Below are 16,791 nucleotides of genomic sequence, written 5' to 3' on the forward strand. Positions count from 1 at the left end.
GTTTGAATGTTTAAATCTTTGAACCACTTTGAGTTAATTTGTGTGTATGGTGTGAAGGTAGATACCTCAGATATCTGTCTCAGAACCACTTGTTGAAAATATTCTTTCTTATACTGAATGGTCTTGGCACCCTCGTCAAAAATAAACTTAAGGGTTTATTTCTGGACTCTCAATTTTATTCCATCAGTCAGCGTAAGATGTCTATCCTTACACCAAGACCCTGTCATGACTACAAAATCATGTCAGCTTTCAAGATTGTTTTGACTAGTTTGAGTCCCTTGCATATCCATACAAATTATGTTTGTCATTTCCTGCAAAAAAAAAAAAAAAAGTAGCTGTTTTTATAGGGATTGCACAGAACCATAGATCAATTTGGGGAGGATGGCCATCTTCATGATACTGTCTTCCAATTCATGAATATGGGATGTCTTTCCATCTATTTAGGTCTTCTCTCAATAGTGTTTATAATTTTCACAGGTTTTCAGTTTTGCTAAACTTTTTGATGGGTTATAAATGGAATTTCCTTAATTTCACTGCTGTTGTATAGAATACAACTGAATATTAACCTTGTGTCTTGCAATCATGATGAAGTCAGCAGCTTTTTTGTGTGGGGATTCCTGTAAGCTTTCTTACACGATCACATCATCTGCAAATAGTTTCACTTCTTCCTTTCTAATCTAGAAGGAAGCCTTTTATTTCTTCTTGCCTAAATGCCCTGGCTAGAGCCTTATATGTACAATGCTGAATAGAAGTGGCAACAGGGAACTTGCTTGTCTGGTTCTTGATTGCAGGGGTTAAGTTTTTAGTTTCTCATCACCATGGCCATTAATTAGCTTTAGGTTTTCGGTAATGCTTTTTTTCAGTTTGAGGAGTTCCCCTGTATTTCTAGTTTGAGTTTATTAAAGGATTTTAAAAGAAATCTTAAGACTCAGATAGGAAGCATTTAAATACAGGATCCAAATATTGAGTATAACAATATGAGTACTGACAAATGTCAATCTATACATGAAAGCAGAATCTAGACATATATAAAGAAGTGGTCACCTATGCTTTAAAAAACCTGGAAGGGAGGTGTGTGTGTGTTACTTCTAAAAAAGTTACTTAAAAGACAGTTTCTCCCTACATATTAGTAAAATCCTGGATTTCTAGCTGGACACCTAGTTTCCCTTTGTAAGAACCACATTCACCAAAGTGCTACTGCAAGAGTGGCCAACTTCATCAAGGGTAAAACGTAGAATTCAGGAATGCTTAAAAAAAAAAAGGTCACAATCTTCACCAAATTTTAAATTATATAAAACAGAAATGACATTTTTGTGATGGATGTTTTAATGTAATTTTAGGCCATTCATTTTACAAACACTACTATGCTTAAGGCATTGTGTTAGATCTTCCCAAAGACATGGTTTAGTCATATTAATACAGTTCTTAATGACTTTTTCTTCATTCTTGCTTCAGGGCCTACACGTAGGGCTGTGGTTTGGCCACCCCTGCTCTACACTCTGGTCTCTTCCAGAGGAGAGGACAGCAGTCACTATCTTGATAAGGTGTGTTAGCTTAGCAATCACCATTTTATTACCTGGAGAGAAACAGATTAACTTCCTTTAATGGTGATAAATGAGTATGTTTTGGAAAAAAAAAAAGATGGCTTAAGTTTAACAAAAAGTTAAGATTCTACACTTTGACAAAACAAAAACTGAAACCCAAACAAAATCAAAATTAACTTCTATAAATTAAATAAGTTACAGGTTAGTGAAACTGTGGGAAAGGCTGTATATTAAATAATATCTACATGCAACCAATTACAAGTCTGTAAATACTTTTATCCAAAGTCCTACAACCTTATCCAGAAGCACTGACAAATATCAAGGTGCACAATCTGTATGAAACTATAATTTGATGTTAAATTTAAGGGAATACTGTAAATCACTGAGATATATATATATATATGATACATTAAAAACTAACACTTGAAAACTAATTTTAAGGTCTTTAATTTCAATTAAAATCTATAAATGGAGATTAGTTTGGATTGTATGACAGAGGAGACAATAAAACTTATTCTCAAAGACATACCAATACATTTTCTTAGAATAAAAGCTAAGCAAATGAGAATTTTCATACTGTGCATGGGAATAACTAAAACCTTTATTAGATATGGTTTTCCAATAACAATGTGAAAATTGGAATTATCAATTCAAAGAGCATTGAAGTCTGAAATTTAAAAAAGTAGACTAGATATTAAGGGATAAAAGGTAAAGGAAGACGAAAATGTTTAATACTATTCAATATATCCCCTCTGTACACAATGTTGCATATATACAACTACTCCATTTTAATTTTATTGATTTTATATAATAGTGAAATCCCCTTAAGCAACCTAGGGTATACAGATGGTGTCCAACTTGGGGGAAAAAAAAGTAGAAACACACTTGATTAACAGTTTTCACCCACACATTTTAGACAGACAACTTTTTTTTTTTTTTGCCAAGATTTTCATAGTAAATTCATAAATATAGGAAATACTTTCACTCCTTCAGTGTTAAAATAGAAAACCAAACAGTGCCAACAGTAGTGGCTTAATTATTGGCATACAAGAAAAACACAACACCAATGGGTTTTCTTCATTATGCATTTTAAATATCAATATGTGCATGTTTCATTTTTACAGTTATAAATTTCCTAGTCTGTTATAGACAACAGCATTTAATAGTTTTGAATCCATTGAGATGTTGCTTTCAATTTGAAATATTGTGTGTATACATGTATATAAAAAAATAACCCAATGTATGACTCATCTGACAGATGTTTAAGATCAATAAAGGCTTATTTTTCAACATGCAGTTAGGAGAGAAGCAAGGCAACCTCTCCACATTGTCTTTGTTGCTGGCTTGTTTTTTGCAGTGGTATCAATAGTGGTTTTGGAGGGAACCGTGTGCCTTCAGCCTAGCTATTTAAGATCAGATACCACCAACAAGAGGGGTAGGGGATATGGGGGGAGGGGAATATGGGCAGGTGTTAAATTTTAAAAGTGTGCATTTTGCACTCTTTCTAGGTACAGGATAAAAACAGGCCAATGAGGGAAAAGTTTTATAATTAGGAAAAAACTGCAATCAAATCAAGACATAATAGCCGAATTAAGTTCTTTTAATAGATTGCATATATAGATGTTTAGCCATACTCTTTGATCAACTCTTTAAGAGTAGAACTTTATATCCAATTTACATGCTTCAAATATCACCTTTCTTATTTGATACAGTAAGGTCTTGTATCCAAGTCTCCACTTGTACACTGAGAGCTTTAAGAAAAACAGGACACAGAGGGAGTTGCCATTTTTTAGCAGCAATGAAATATCACTAACCCCTTTTAACATACCGAATTCAAGTCACTATCAGAGGTGAGTGCACCACAAAGTCACCAGGTACAAAATTGCTAGTTCATTTTTAAATTAATAACCTGAAATTACCCTGCCCCCCACCCCATTACATCCCTTCTTTTTATAAACAGCAAACATTTTGCTATTTTATACATAGGCTAGCAGGCTTGTTTCAATATGAAAGTGCTAATTCATTTACAGATTTTTTTTTTAGTTATGTAGTGCTACAATAAATGTCCAATAATCTACATAGGAACAATCTTTGATGAATGAAAATGATGAAGACTGAATAAGGCTATCGATTACCTTATCTTATTTACATATAAAGAATAGATACCCAATGGTGAGGAAGAGACAGAAATCGGACAAATACTCATAGGTGTAAAAATTACATCTACCTTTGAGCTTATACTGTAAATGAGACATTTTAAATAGTCCTGTAGCCCATGCCTATTTTTTCCTCAGAAAAAGAAAAGCTGCCTTCATGACATCCCCTCGTTTCAGATTTCCACAGTGTCACTTGAACTTTCAGTCAGAATCTTACTTTCTTCAAAAAATAAAGAAAATACCACCCCCAAATTACCACCCTCCCCCCCCGAAATCCCTCTGGTTTCTTTTTCAGTGCCAAGTTGCATGATCAGGTCCAACCTCCTGGGGTTTTTTTGTCCATCTATTGATCAATTAGTTTAGAGTAGATAACATGAACCAGTTCTGGAACCACTACTAGGAGGAACACAAGCTCTTCACTACAATCACACAGCAGGAAAGAAAGTGATAACTCAATTCATCCCTGGTGCCGGGCCTCCAAAATTGAAAGAACTTGGCACAACTGGAGCACTGAATTTGTATCCTCCATGCTTCTCAATCATTTTGGATTCTAAAAAAACAAGTAAGTGAAAGTTTAATAGAGTATTTGATCATTTTACTACTTTGGAGAAGAGAAGGAATTGACAGACATTAACAAAAGCTTAAACCCACTAGTTCCAAAGTTGTCCTCTCCCTCCTTCTCTTGTACAGGAGTAAGAGAGGGGAAGGGGTACATTATAGAGAGACGATAAACCCTCATGTTGTATGCTGTAGACTTCTTGGCCAACTTTCACTTTCTGATGTTACAAAAAAAGTCTTTAAATACACCTTTCTGAGTCAAATACTGAATCAGAACTCAAGTCTTCAACAAAGGGAGTAACAGCTAATGAATCTAATGCAGGGAAATCCAAATATAATAGAAAGTTGTGCCTTCTGTAAGGAGGATACTTTTTTGAATATTAAACTAATCTGACTAATGGTACTAAGACCTATAGAAAATTGTTAGGCTGTGTATTATCTAAAATGTCCTTTCCTGAAATGCATACTGAAATGTTTAAAGATGGTAAGATATGATGATGTCTGGGATTTCCTTTAATATTTCTAAGAAAAAGCATAGTTTTTCTAACCTAAAAATTTTTTTATACTTTTAATAGAATTTTCCACTAACAAGCCATCACCATGAGCTTGAGCAACTTTATCAAAGCTATTGCACACTGAAAGCAGTCTTTGACTACACTTAAAATCAGTCAACTATGGCCAAAAACAGAACTCATTTCTTCATTTCATTCCTTTATTCCTTCATAATTCCTGTCACCTGCAACAATTGTACCTTTTATATAATTTTGAATCATTTAATATAAAATGTTAAAGCTGTATCAAGTCATCAATTGCATTAAAGAGGGGTTGTGGTCAACTGACATACCATGGGCTGCTCTTCTTTGATCAGCCAGAGTTGCTATATCCTGTAACTGTTTTCTTTGTTCTTCATTAAGACCATGAGTCAAAGCCTGATACCACACAGGATTACGATTTTGTATAGCTATCAAAAAGAAAACAAGGGGGAAAAGGGCAATAATATGAGAGGCCTGGTAGTTCCTTTCTAATATGTTCCTTCTACTTCACCTCCAGTACTGAAATTCTAATCTACTTTATATTTTCCCAAAAATAATTTAAGTTACTTTAAGTTATTTGTGAAAACAAAAGATATAGGGAGAAAAAAATTCTGGTTTGGCTTTATGCTGAAAAAATCTAATCATTCTCATACTTCATATCTCTAGCTTTCAAGAAATCAAGAGCTGAAACCAGTACTTATATAATTAAGTAACAAAGTAGGGAAACTTTAAAAAGTAACCCAACCTGTATAAAAGATTCACAGTTAAAAGCAATTGATCAAGGCTACTTTGGTTAGAATTCTCAAATCCCGAAATTAAAAAACAAAAATCAGAAACATTAAGTAGACCAAGAAAGAAGTGAATGGTGCAAAATAAATGCCTTATTTTGTTCTGTACTGCCCCGTCAAAAACCTTTCTTAAAAACATGTCTTTTTCCAATGGTAGCTCTGCAGTACTTATAATGCTCACGTTTTGTATTACAGCCTAAAATAATGGTCAAACCCCATCTGTAATAAGTGGATAACAAATTTTCCCAGCATGTGACAAGACCAGGTATTAAAATATCAGTGTTGGGGCGCCTAGGTGGCTCAGTCATTAAGTGTCTGCCTTCGGCTCAGGTCATGATCCCAGGGTCCTGGGATCAAGCCCCGCATCAGGCTCCCTGCTCGGCGGAAAGCCTGCTTCTCCCTCTCCCACTCCCCCTGCTTGTGTTCCCTCTCTCGCTGTGTCTCTCTCTGTCAAATAAATAAATAAAATCTTAAAAAAAAAAAAAAAATCTCAGTGTTTCATAAAAACATGCACTAGATAAATTGACGTATAAGGGTATCGAGTCCGACCATGTATTTCCCTATTTCAATTAAGTACCTATACAAAGGGGTAGGTGTGTGCTGAGTTAGAGAAAAAAGTTCTCTATAAAGACTTTCCACAAAAGAAGTTTTTAACACAGTAATTTTGAGGTATTGGGGGGCGGGGATCTGACAACCCATCACATGCTTTTCTATTTCTATTTTATTGCATTTACTATGCACAGGCCCTCTACTATAAACCATCCTTTGGGATTAACATGTATTTAAGTCTATAAAATACAAAGTCACAGACAAAAACAAGTCAGTAATTCTTGGCACCTCCATCAATTCTTGCTGCCTGCCATGTAGCTCAGAAACCACTCCTTTGTTTCTGTAACCTTGCATCATAATTGCTTTGTCATGGGTTTGGAAGACTAATGCCTTGGTTATCAGAGAATTTATTCTACAACAAAGTTCTCATAATACATAGAAATGACAGCACAGTTGTAACTCTGGAGAAAAGGGTGTTTCAAATATAGTGCCAATTTTAATTTCTTAAGTTGGATAGAACAGAGATGTTCTATTTTGTTGAAGTCCAAGTAAAGGATGGTAAAGCCACATACAATGTGTTACAGGAAAAAAAACAAAAGGGATTCCAACACCATTAATGTTCAAAATGGTCAAATTCTCAGAAGTTAACTGTGGTTTTAGCCGGAGGGAAAAAAAAGATACACAAATACATAAACATGCAACAAACAGATTTAAGAGTGGATACTTCTGGAGAATGCTGAAAGGTTAGAAATCAGAAGTGGGAAAGAGGAGGGCGCCTGGGTGGCTCAGTTGGTTAAGCGACTGCCTTCGACTCAGGTCATGATCCTGGAGTCCCGGGATCGAGTCCCACATTGGGCTCCCTGCTCAGCAGGGAGTCTGCCTCTCTCTCTGACCCTCCCCCCTCTCATGCTCTCTATCTCATTCTCTCTCTCAAATAAATAAATAAAATCTTTAAAAAAAAAAAAAAAGAAGTGGGAAAGAGGAATTGTCATTGTATAAATTTTGAACTATACTATTTTCCTATAATATGCATATTTCAATATGACAATCTAAATAAAATAATAAAATGAGGAAATACTCTATGACTCTATGGCAACAGTAGTAACTTTGGATACTTTAGCTACCAACCCTTCAATCACAGTCGAGCTTGGGTTTGATATCCCTAAAAAGCCTTCTTTAAGTGATAGACACAAATAAGAACAGAAAGGTTCAGGGAAATGGATCATATAGAGCTATATGAATTATATATAACAAGTTGACTTACTTTGAAATATAGCTTTAAATATCTGATACTCGTCAACAGGGTTATCTTCATCATCAATGATTGTGGAATAGCCTTCCAGAGCAGTCTCCTCAGCATCATCCTCTTCCCAATCTTCATCATCTCCATCCTCACCTGCTTGCTTAGCCAAAATCTCCAAATATTCTTGCCCATCTTCATCAATATCATCTTCATCACTCCCCAGTTCCTCTGCAAGCCATAAATAGGTGCATTTGTTAACACCGAAGTATTCTCTTACTCAACAAACTGACAGTGATCACAGTCAGTAAATTACAAATCACAACTGAATAAATTCAAGTTCCAGGAACTGGTGTTTAAATACAATATTCAGCGGGCCACTTGGTTGGTGCAGTTAGCTAAGCGTCTGACTCTTGGTTTTGGCTCAGGTCGTGATCTCTGGATCATGAGATCAAGATCTAAGCTGGGCTCTGTGCTCAGCGCAGAGTTTGCTTGAGATTCTTTCTGCCCTTCCTCTGCCCGTCCCACTCCTGCTCTCTCTCTAATAAATATTTAAATAAATAAATACAATATTAAGCAATAAATAGAGTAAAAAATTCTCATAGAAATCCAAGAAACCCAACCACAATTCCTAATACCAGAGGTTTGAACATAATATGAGATTCAGCACTTGTGCTCTGGGCCTTACGGGATATACCAAACCAAACACCAACAGTAAAATAATATAGTTTATGTTATATCATTTTCTGGGAGTTTTTTTTTTTTTTTAAAGATTTTATTTATTTATTTGAAAGAGAGAGAGCACAAGCAGGGGGAGTGGGAGAGGGAGAAGCAGGCTTCCCACTGAGCAGGGAGCCCGATGCGGGGCTCGATCCCAGGACCCTGAGATCATGACCTGAGCTGAAGGCAGACGCTTAACTGACTGAGCCACCCAGGCGCCCCTGGGAGTTTTTTTTTTAAGGCTAAGTTGGTGAATCATAAAAAAAATGGCAATACCTATCTTATTCTGAAACCATTACAATAATTTCTCTTAACCAACATTCTATCAATTTATACTCTTGTAATCTATAGTGTCCTACAGGTGAAATGTATTAGCCAATAGCTGATCAAATTATTTTTATAGTGCAGGTATACTTAGGTTTTAGCACTAACAGATGATAGATGTTTGCCAACAGCAAAAACCATAAATGCCTAGAACTGCTTTACATGTTGGGAGATCTAGCCAAAGTTCCTGCCTTCGCAGACCTTACACTCTAGCAGGAAGTAAGGCAATCTTTCTATGAATGAATTAACACAAAAGCATTTGGGTATGATTCCACATTTCTTCAGAAGGGTTAAAAAAACAAGTCCAGGGGCACCTGGGTGGCTCAGTCATTAAGCATCTGCCTTCGGCTCAGGTCATGATCCCACGGTCCTAGGATCGAGCCCCGCATCGGGCTCCCTGCTCCGCGGGAAACCTGCTTCTCCCTCTCCCACTGCCCCTGCTTGTGTTCCCTCTCTCACTGTCTGTCAAATAAATAAATAAAATCTTAAAAAAAAAAAAAAAAAAAAGTCCACCGATTTCTAACTAGGTAAGTTTGGCTTTCTCCACCACAAATCCCTTACCTGTTTCATCATCATCTTCAGCTTCATCATCATCATCACTGTCATTCTCGTGTTCTGCATGGCAGGCATATGCTCTTTTTAATCCATTAAATAAAAGGATAAAAGCTGGCAAAATCTGTCCAGAAACCTGATTTAAAACTTGTGGTATTTGTTCCATATCAATAAGAGCACAAAGGCCCAGAACACACATCTTTCTGTCATGAAGCCTAAAAAATAAAATAAAGATTTTCTTCTTGTTTTTAATAAGCAGAGTTTCTCACAAAGTTAAATAAACAAAGATCCAGTATATGTCACTTACCCCAAGAAACAATCAACATCATTAAGCCACTGCGTAATAAAATGATTTGTAACTGGTTCAACATTATTAGGGAAGCGAAGATTTTCTAAGGTGTTGAGAAGTAGGTGTGGGTTATAATACAAAGCTGCAATGGCAACTTGCAGGCACATTGTCCGAAGTTCACTTGTCTTCACCTCTCTTGTCAGTCTCTCTAAAGCGGCTTCCACAAATAAGGGAATGCACTAGAAAGAAAGACAGCAAAGTATTCCAAAACCTTAAGTAACAGCAGTCTAACCATCCTACCCATATTAACTTGTTGCCTCAACTAACCTCTTTTTCTCTCCATCAGATGACCTAATAGTTTTTACTGTTGAGGCATTCACTGAGAAATCTAACTTTAGAGAAGACATTCTTTCTGCCCCTTCCTCTGCCCCTCCAGAGGCAGAGGAAGTCTTCTTCTTCACGGGGCTATTAGAGCCTCACAATAGCCAGCTGGATTCACAATATTCTTATTGACTAACCTTACTGTAGTAATCACTTCACAATATATACATCTGTATCAATTCATATTATACACCTTAAGCTTATAATGTTGTATTTCAATTATATCCATAAAGCTGGAAACTGACCACGGAAATTTAACAACTAAATCTATCTTACTGCAAAGTGATTATGTGACAAACAATACTCTCACAGCCTACTATAAAAAAATCTTACCTTGCATGGTAACAGCCATAAAACTTGCCAGTCATATTTTCATACACATTAAACAAATGATCATTATATATTGGTTAAATTTTAAACCAATAATTTAAAAATGTTATCTAGTATCATAATAAACAATAATATACAAAATACACAGCTGTCCCCAAAGAAAAAAAGGTGGAGGGAAAGATTCTCTCTATGAAACCTCAAACGGGAATTACTAATAGTTAGCCTCACTGACCTGGTCAATGCCACGCCCTTTGCATTGTAGAATGATGACCTCTAACAATTTTGCTGCATGACACTCTGCATCTTCTCCTGCAACTCCTGTAAGAACCTGATCAACACGGAAATATAAAACTGCAATGAGGCATCATGAAACCTTTAAATCAGAGAATATCTGTCCTCCGTCTATAGTCTCTGGAGTTTTTATTTTTATTTTTTTTGCTTTAAATAATTTTTTTTATTCTTATGTTAATCCCCATACATTACATCATTAGTTCTAGATGAAGTGTTCCATGATTCATTGTTTGTGCATAACACCCAGTGCTCCATGCAGAACGTGCCCTCCTCAATACCCAGCACCAGGCCAACCCATCCTCCCACCCCCCTCCCAGTCTTTGAAGTTTTTAAAATATTATAGTTAATTAATATAAATGATTACAATATTCATTGTACAGACTATAAAGCAACTATGAGGATCTGGAGTCGCTGGTTAGCTGTATCTCCTCAATCGCGCATCTTGGTCTACAGTATAAGCAAATCACCTCCCCTGCAGTGCCATTCTGAACTACAGCCATGTTGAAAATCACTATCTTCTCATACGACCATCATAGCTAAAGCACCCTACCTTTCTTAGGGAAGGCTCTTATGTAAAGAAGTACAAGAAAAAATAAATAATAATAATAAGCTGACATTGCTAGGAAAGCCCTTTCTCTACACAAGTCTCATAAAATAAAAAATAGTGTCCCTGGAAGAAGAGGCAGCTTGTTGATGGCAAATGCTATTCCCAAACAAGAAATAAAAAACATGGACTCGCCCTGCTACTTAGAGTACTCTTAAGTGTTACAGGTAACTTCTGGAAAAGAAAGTAGATCTTATAGACAGATATCACCGTTCCCAGAGTATTAACATAAACTATATAATTGACAATAAATAATGAATAGTATACCAGATGATTATTTTGTGACTAAGTGTTCAGAAAGAAAAGATATTAATGAAGACAAGCCTTTCTAAAAATTCCATGTTTTTTTTTAAAGATTTTATTTGAGATAGAGCACAAGTAAGCGTGCGCATGAGAAAGAAAGAGAACATGAGTGGGGAGGGGAAGGAAAAGCAGGGAGCCCAATGTGGGGCTCGATCCCAGGACCCTGGGATCATGACCTGAGCTGAAGGCAGCCACTTAACCAACTGAGCCACCCAGGCGCCCCCTAAAATGCCTGGTGTTAAACAGCTAGCTGTCTCTCAGCACTGTTAGAAATGCAAATATTACCCAATTATACTGACTTTGATATTGAAGGACCCCAATTCAACAACTGTATCCCCTATCTCTTGTGTAAGAAAATCATTTAAAAAAAAAAATTCAGCATACATTTACTTGTGATTTTCTAAGAAATGGCACAGTACTTTTGACTTTCATTTTAAGTAAACCCTTGGTTTTTACAATCTTGCTATTTACTAAATAATTTCTGTAAAGCCTCCATAAACCTGTAACCTACAAAAATTTTCTTTATAAAACATCTTTATTTTTGAGCCTTTCAAATATCTCTCAAATAAGTTCTTTCCTTGTTTTGATTCAAAGGCTAGCAAAGAACTAGTAGGCTAAGGTAAGCTCCAGGCACTCTAAACATCAAAAACATTTATAACTATAATAAAATGTCAGGGCAGACAGGGGCACCTAGGTGGCTCAGTCGGTTAAGTGTCTGCCTTCTGCTCAGGTCATGATCTCAGGGTCCTGGGATCAAATTCCATGTCGGGCTCCCTGCTCAGCTGGAAGTATGCTTCTCCCTCTGCCCCTCTCCCCTCTCATGCCCACCCTCTCTCTCTCTCTGAAGTAAATAAATAAAATCTTAAAAAAAAAAAAAAAAATGTCAGGGCAGACAGAAGACAAATATTTGTCAAAGGCATTACTGTGGCATATAGGAATCAGTCTTTTAGTTTATAGCTTTTAAAGCCCTTATTCTGTCAGAGCCATATAATATGTTCACTATAATGTGTCATGTATCTTCACTCTTCACAATTTCATACTTATCACAGCACCAGCCTCATGACATATATCCTTGTATTAACTAAAAATGACCTACCTTCTTACACATACTATATATCATTTCAAGATACTTGGTATCAGACAGAAGTGTATCTGTATCAACTGTTACGTAATTATGGAGCAGAGGCATCATATCTGTATTAATAAAAAACATAAAAACATTAAAAAATGAATTAAACATAAAAAAGTAATAAAAGTTAAATATCTTTACTAATATAAATGCTGTTTCTGAAAAATTTCCTTAGAAAACGAAAGCAAATGTGAGATTGGTCTGTAACAGAGAGAGAGAGAGAGAGAGTGTGTGTGTGTGTGTGTAATGCAAAGGGTATTATTATATATTGTACAAAAAAGACTGACAGGAGCAGGAGGGTGAGAATATGTGTTAAAGGAAACAAATCTAAAAGGGTAACTAAATCAAAATATATAATGGAAATCAATGGTATCATCCTTGAGCATCAACTACAAGTGAAAACATCTAAATAAAGAAGCATTTAGAATATTATGTTCAACTGTATACTAAAAATAAATCAAAACGGGGGGAAATCTTCAGTATTTATATGTTGACTTGACTTACCTGTAAAGTAATCAAAGCCATCTTGCTGAAAAACCTCAAATACTAGAGGTAGCAACTGCCACATTTGCGGAGACACTTGTTGACACGTCAAACTATGTGCTAAAGAGAAGATCTCCTCATAGAATTCTAAAGGAGAGTATGGAGTCATTAGGACAATGCTTGCTGATATGAAATAGCAGGAAATTCTAAGCACAATTAGAGGTATATACCTAAGACATGCTGTTGTAAAACAGTTCCAATGACCTGTAAGCAGATTCCCTCAAGCTGCTGGGTTATCTAAAAGAGAAGAAAAACGTTGTATGTTACTACAGTACACCAGTGAATTAATTAATAATGTATAATGCAATTCACTGCTTATTGAAATATAAAGTCAATATCTTAAATCATTTTAAGTCTTTGTTTTGAAGTGACTCATTATAAAATTGTGGGTCAATGTGGAATTGAAATTTAATGAAATACCATTATAATTTAATGAAATACTATTACAATGAAACACACACAAGAAATCACTTGCACAGTTTACCTAAAAAGTAAAGGAAAAAATAGTATCTTGGAAAAATGTAAATAATTATGAAAATAAAGGAGCCACATCATTCTGCAGATTACAGACCTTTTTGTGTTTAAATATAGATCAACTCAGCCCAGATGTAATTGAAAAGTCACTGTCAATGGCTTATAGAAAAATTATTTGAAAGAAGGCATTATTCCTACCACTCCCACTAATTCTTAAGTCACCTCTATTTATATAATTACTAGATATAGTGAACCACACCCCAAGACCAAAAATACAAATTCCTCTTTAATTGTCAGTATGATCCTCAATCAGATCCCAAATCCCTGGAAGCCATCAGAATGTTTAAAGAGTGGGGAGGAGAGACAAGATAAAGTTTCTAACTGGATATAGAACCAGGACATCCACTTCAATTATATATACTTAAAACATTTTCAACTCTTCAAATATAGTAACAACTGATTTGTTAACCACAGACAGCTACAGAATTCTTCATGGTGTCTACCTATTTCCAATTATAATGCAGAATACAAATAGTTTACCAAAAATCTCCTGTGGCAAAGGCAATTTGCAGATAATCTGAAAATATGATTTATGGATATAAATATCTGCATGGAATTATAAACACCAAATTCAGGACCCTGGTCACTTCTAAGGGAAAGAAGGAGGGAAATGAGATCAGGAAGTGGTCCTCCAAGGGCTTCAATTACATCTATCTGAAATTGTTTTCTTACTGGAAATAAAGTCTAAAGGATATACTATAAAATGCTAAAACCCCAATAAATTTAGGTGGTAGTTAAAGGGTATTGGTTATAGTTTTCTGTTCTTTACCCTTTTTTGTATGTCTTAAATTACTTCATTTTTAAAAATTCATGATTACAATTCTCTTTCTGAAAGACAACTGTGAGAAAACTAGAAAGATGATAGTAATGATAGCACAACAATGTATACCTAACACCACTGAACTGTACACTTGAAAATGGTTAAGATGGTAAACTTTATGTTATGTGTAGTTTACTATCATTAAGAAACATTTTTTTTAATTAAAAAGAAAAACTAGAAAGGCACCTAGGTGGCTCAGTCAGTTAAGTGTCTGCCTTTGGCTCAGGTCATGATCCTGGAGTCCCAAGACCAAACCCCGTGTGCTTCTCCCTCTGCCCCTTCCCTCCATTCATGCTTTCTCTCAAATAAATAAATAAAATCTTAAAAAAAAAAGATCTCAGGGTTGTGAGATCAAGCCCTGCATCGTGCTCTGCGCTGGGCATGGAGCCTGCATAAGATTCTCTCTCTCCCTCTGACCTTCCATTTAAAAAAAGGAAAACTAGGAAGGTTTTCCTAGGAACCACCACACTATTGGATCTGGATCTGAGAAAGGTAACCTAAGAGGCAGCCAAAATCGAGAGCCTTGAGGTAAGATACGGGTATAATACAAATACCTCCTTCCTATTCCTTCTTACCTCCTTCCATTCCTTCTAGTACTAAAGAACCTAAAATATTTATAAGATACCAATCTTTCCTTACAAAAGGGAACTAGTTAAAAGCTGGCATAATCAAGGTGAATGTCGAAGATAATCAGAGAATTAGATAAGCCAGAGCCTTCCAAAAAAGCATTAGAACAGTTGCTGAAAAATGGCTTTAAATTCCCTAAAACTTGGATCATTACCTGGATCAAAACCTTCTAACACTGAATCATTTTACCTCTTTATGATCTTCAACTACACTAAGAAGTGTGTCGATGGTATTCAGGATTCCCATAGCAGTAACTGCTTTGTCATCACTTCCTTCTTCATCTGGCCCAGTCTGGATTACCTGATTAAATGTCATTGCCTAGATTCAAGAGAATAAATTTAAACTTGCCGTTATAGCAGTATAAACACATTAACTTAATTTTTAAAAATGTTCTCACAGGGACAGCAAAACCAATCAATGTCACCACTGATTAATAATAATTAAGAGTCTCTGGGCTCTATAATCAAATGGTACTGCCACTTACTAGGTGACCTTAAGTTATTTGATCTGTTTCCTGACATTTCATTTGAGAATTTTATCATAGAGATACTTTGAGGATTAAATGAGGAAAGGCATACAAAGTGTTTAATATTATCAATATTCTTATTAATATTACTGGCTAATATTTGACAATGCCTAAACACAGGTATATTAATCACAGTTTTTTGTTACAAAATTCAATTGTTTTCAAACTTGTGAAAAGTAAAGGATGGAGTCCTAACTAATAATCAGCTTATTATAAATGCAATATACATATTTAAAGAATGCTTTTACAGTTATTCAAATATCCTTCCCCATTTCAAAATCAGTTTTTCACAAAACTCTGCTTTTGCTTAAATCCAAAGCAAATACCAAGAGCTAGATTCCTGAAACCTCAATACTCAGGAGGAATATAAACTGCATCAAATAAATCACTGTATAGGGATTATGAATGGTAATTGTGGACATGTTCATATTTTCTATTACCCTTAAATAATTTACATTATTAATTCTCAGAAGTTTGGGGCTATGTACAGCAAACAAAGGCCAACTACTGAATAACTACTGTTTATAAATTTCATTAAAAAAAAAAACAAACTATCTAGGGGCACCTAAATGGCTCAGTTGGTTAAGCATATCACTCTTGATTTCAGCTCAGGTTATGATATCAGGGTTGTGAGCTGGAGCCTGGCATCGGGGCTCCACGCTGGGTATGGAGCCTGCTTAAGATAATCTCTCCCTGGGCACCTGGGTGGCTCAGTTGTTAAGCCTCTGCCTTTGGCTCAGGTCATGATCCCAGGGTCCTGGGATGGAGCCCCGCATCCAGCTCCCTGCTCAGCGGGGGATGGGGAGGGTCTGCTTCTCCCGCTCCCGCTCCCTCTGCCCCCACCCCCCACTTGTGTTCTCTCTCTTAAATAAATCAATCTTAAAAAAAAAAAAAAAAAGATTCTCTCTCCTCTCCCTCTGCCCCATTTGTGCTCTACTCTCTCTCTTAAAAAAACTATTTAGGGCACGTGGCTGGCTCAGTCAGCAAATCATGTGACTCTTGATCTCAGGGTTGTAAGTTCGAGTCCCACATTGGGTGTACAGATTACTTAAAAAAATAAAATCTTTGTGGTGCCTGGGTGGCTCAGTCAGTTAAGTATCTGCCTTCGGCTCAGGTCATGATCTCAGGGTCCTGGGATTGAGCCCCGCATCAGGCTCTCCACTCAGTGGGGAGCCTGCTTCTCTCTCTCCCTCTGCCTGCTGCTCCCCTGCCTGTGCCCTCTCGCTCCCTTGCTGTGTGTCAAATAAATAAATAAAATCTTAAAAAAAAAATCTTTAAAAAAAAGAAATTTCAAATTTTTTTGAAAATACCTATTTATAACTATTAATTCTACTTCATCTTTTTTTTCCCTACTTCATCTTTAAGTTGGTCATCCAAAGTAGTCCAGAAAACCATACAAACAAAGCAGTCATGATCAATATAGATAGTAGTTAAGAATGTGTGTTGTGGA

At 36.0% G+C, this 16,791-nt stretch overlaps 1 protein-coding gene across 2 annotated transcripts in view; it reads right to left on the reverse strand.

Moving 5' to 3' along the window:
• Positions 1-2,125: 2,125 nt before the first annotated feature.
• Positions 2,126-16,791, reverse strand: part of IPO7 (importin 7) — a 58,285-nt gene continuing 43,619 nt past the window's right edge. For both annotated transcript variants that reach the window (XM_034995548.1, XM_034995549.1), the window contains exons 16-25: positions 15,005-15,133; positions 13,005-13,071; positions 12,796-12,921; positions 12,259-12,356; positions 10,197-10,292; positions 9,272-9,492; positions 8,974-9,179; positions 7,393-7,599; positions 5,103-5,219; positions 2,126-4,250 (exon numbers count right to left, since the gene is read on the reverse strand). In XM_034995548.1, coding sequence (XP_034851439.1) covers positions 4,153-4,250; positions 5,103-5,219; positions 7,393-7,599; positions 8,974-9,179; positions 9,272-9,492; positions 10,197-10,292; positions 12,259-12,356; positions 12,796-12,921; positions 13,005-13,071; positions 15,005-15,133 — 1,365 coding nt within the window. In that variant the 3' untranslated portion in view covers positions 2,126-4,152. The remainder of the gene's footprint in view (positions 4,251-5,102; positions 5,220-7,392; positions 7,600-8,973; positions 9,180-9,271; positions 9,493-10,196; positions 10,293-12,258; positions 12,357-12,795; positions 12,922-13,004; positions 13,072-15,004; positions 15,134-16,791) is intronic.

The sequence above is a fragment of the Mirounga leonina genome, unplaced genomic scaffold, assembly GCF_011800145.1.
Source record: "Mirounga leonina isolate KUSES-001 unplaced genomic scaffold, KU_Mleo_1.0 Mir_92, whole genome shotgun sequence".
NCBI classification, from domain to species: Eukaryota; Metazoa; Chordata; class Mammalia; order Carnivora; family Phocidae; genus Mirounga; species Mirounga leonina.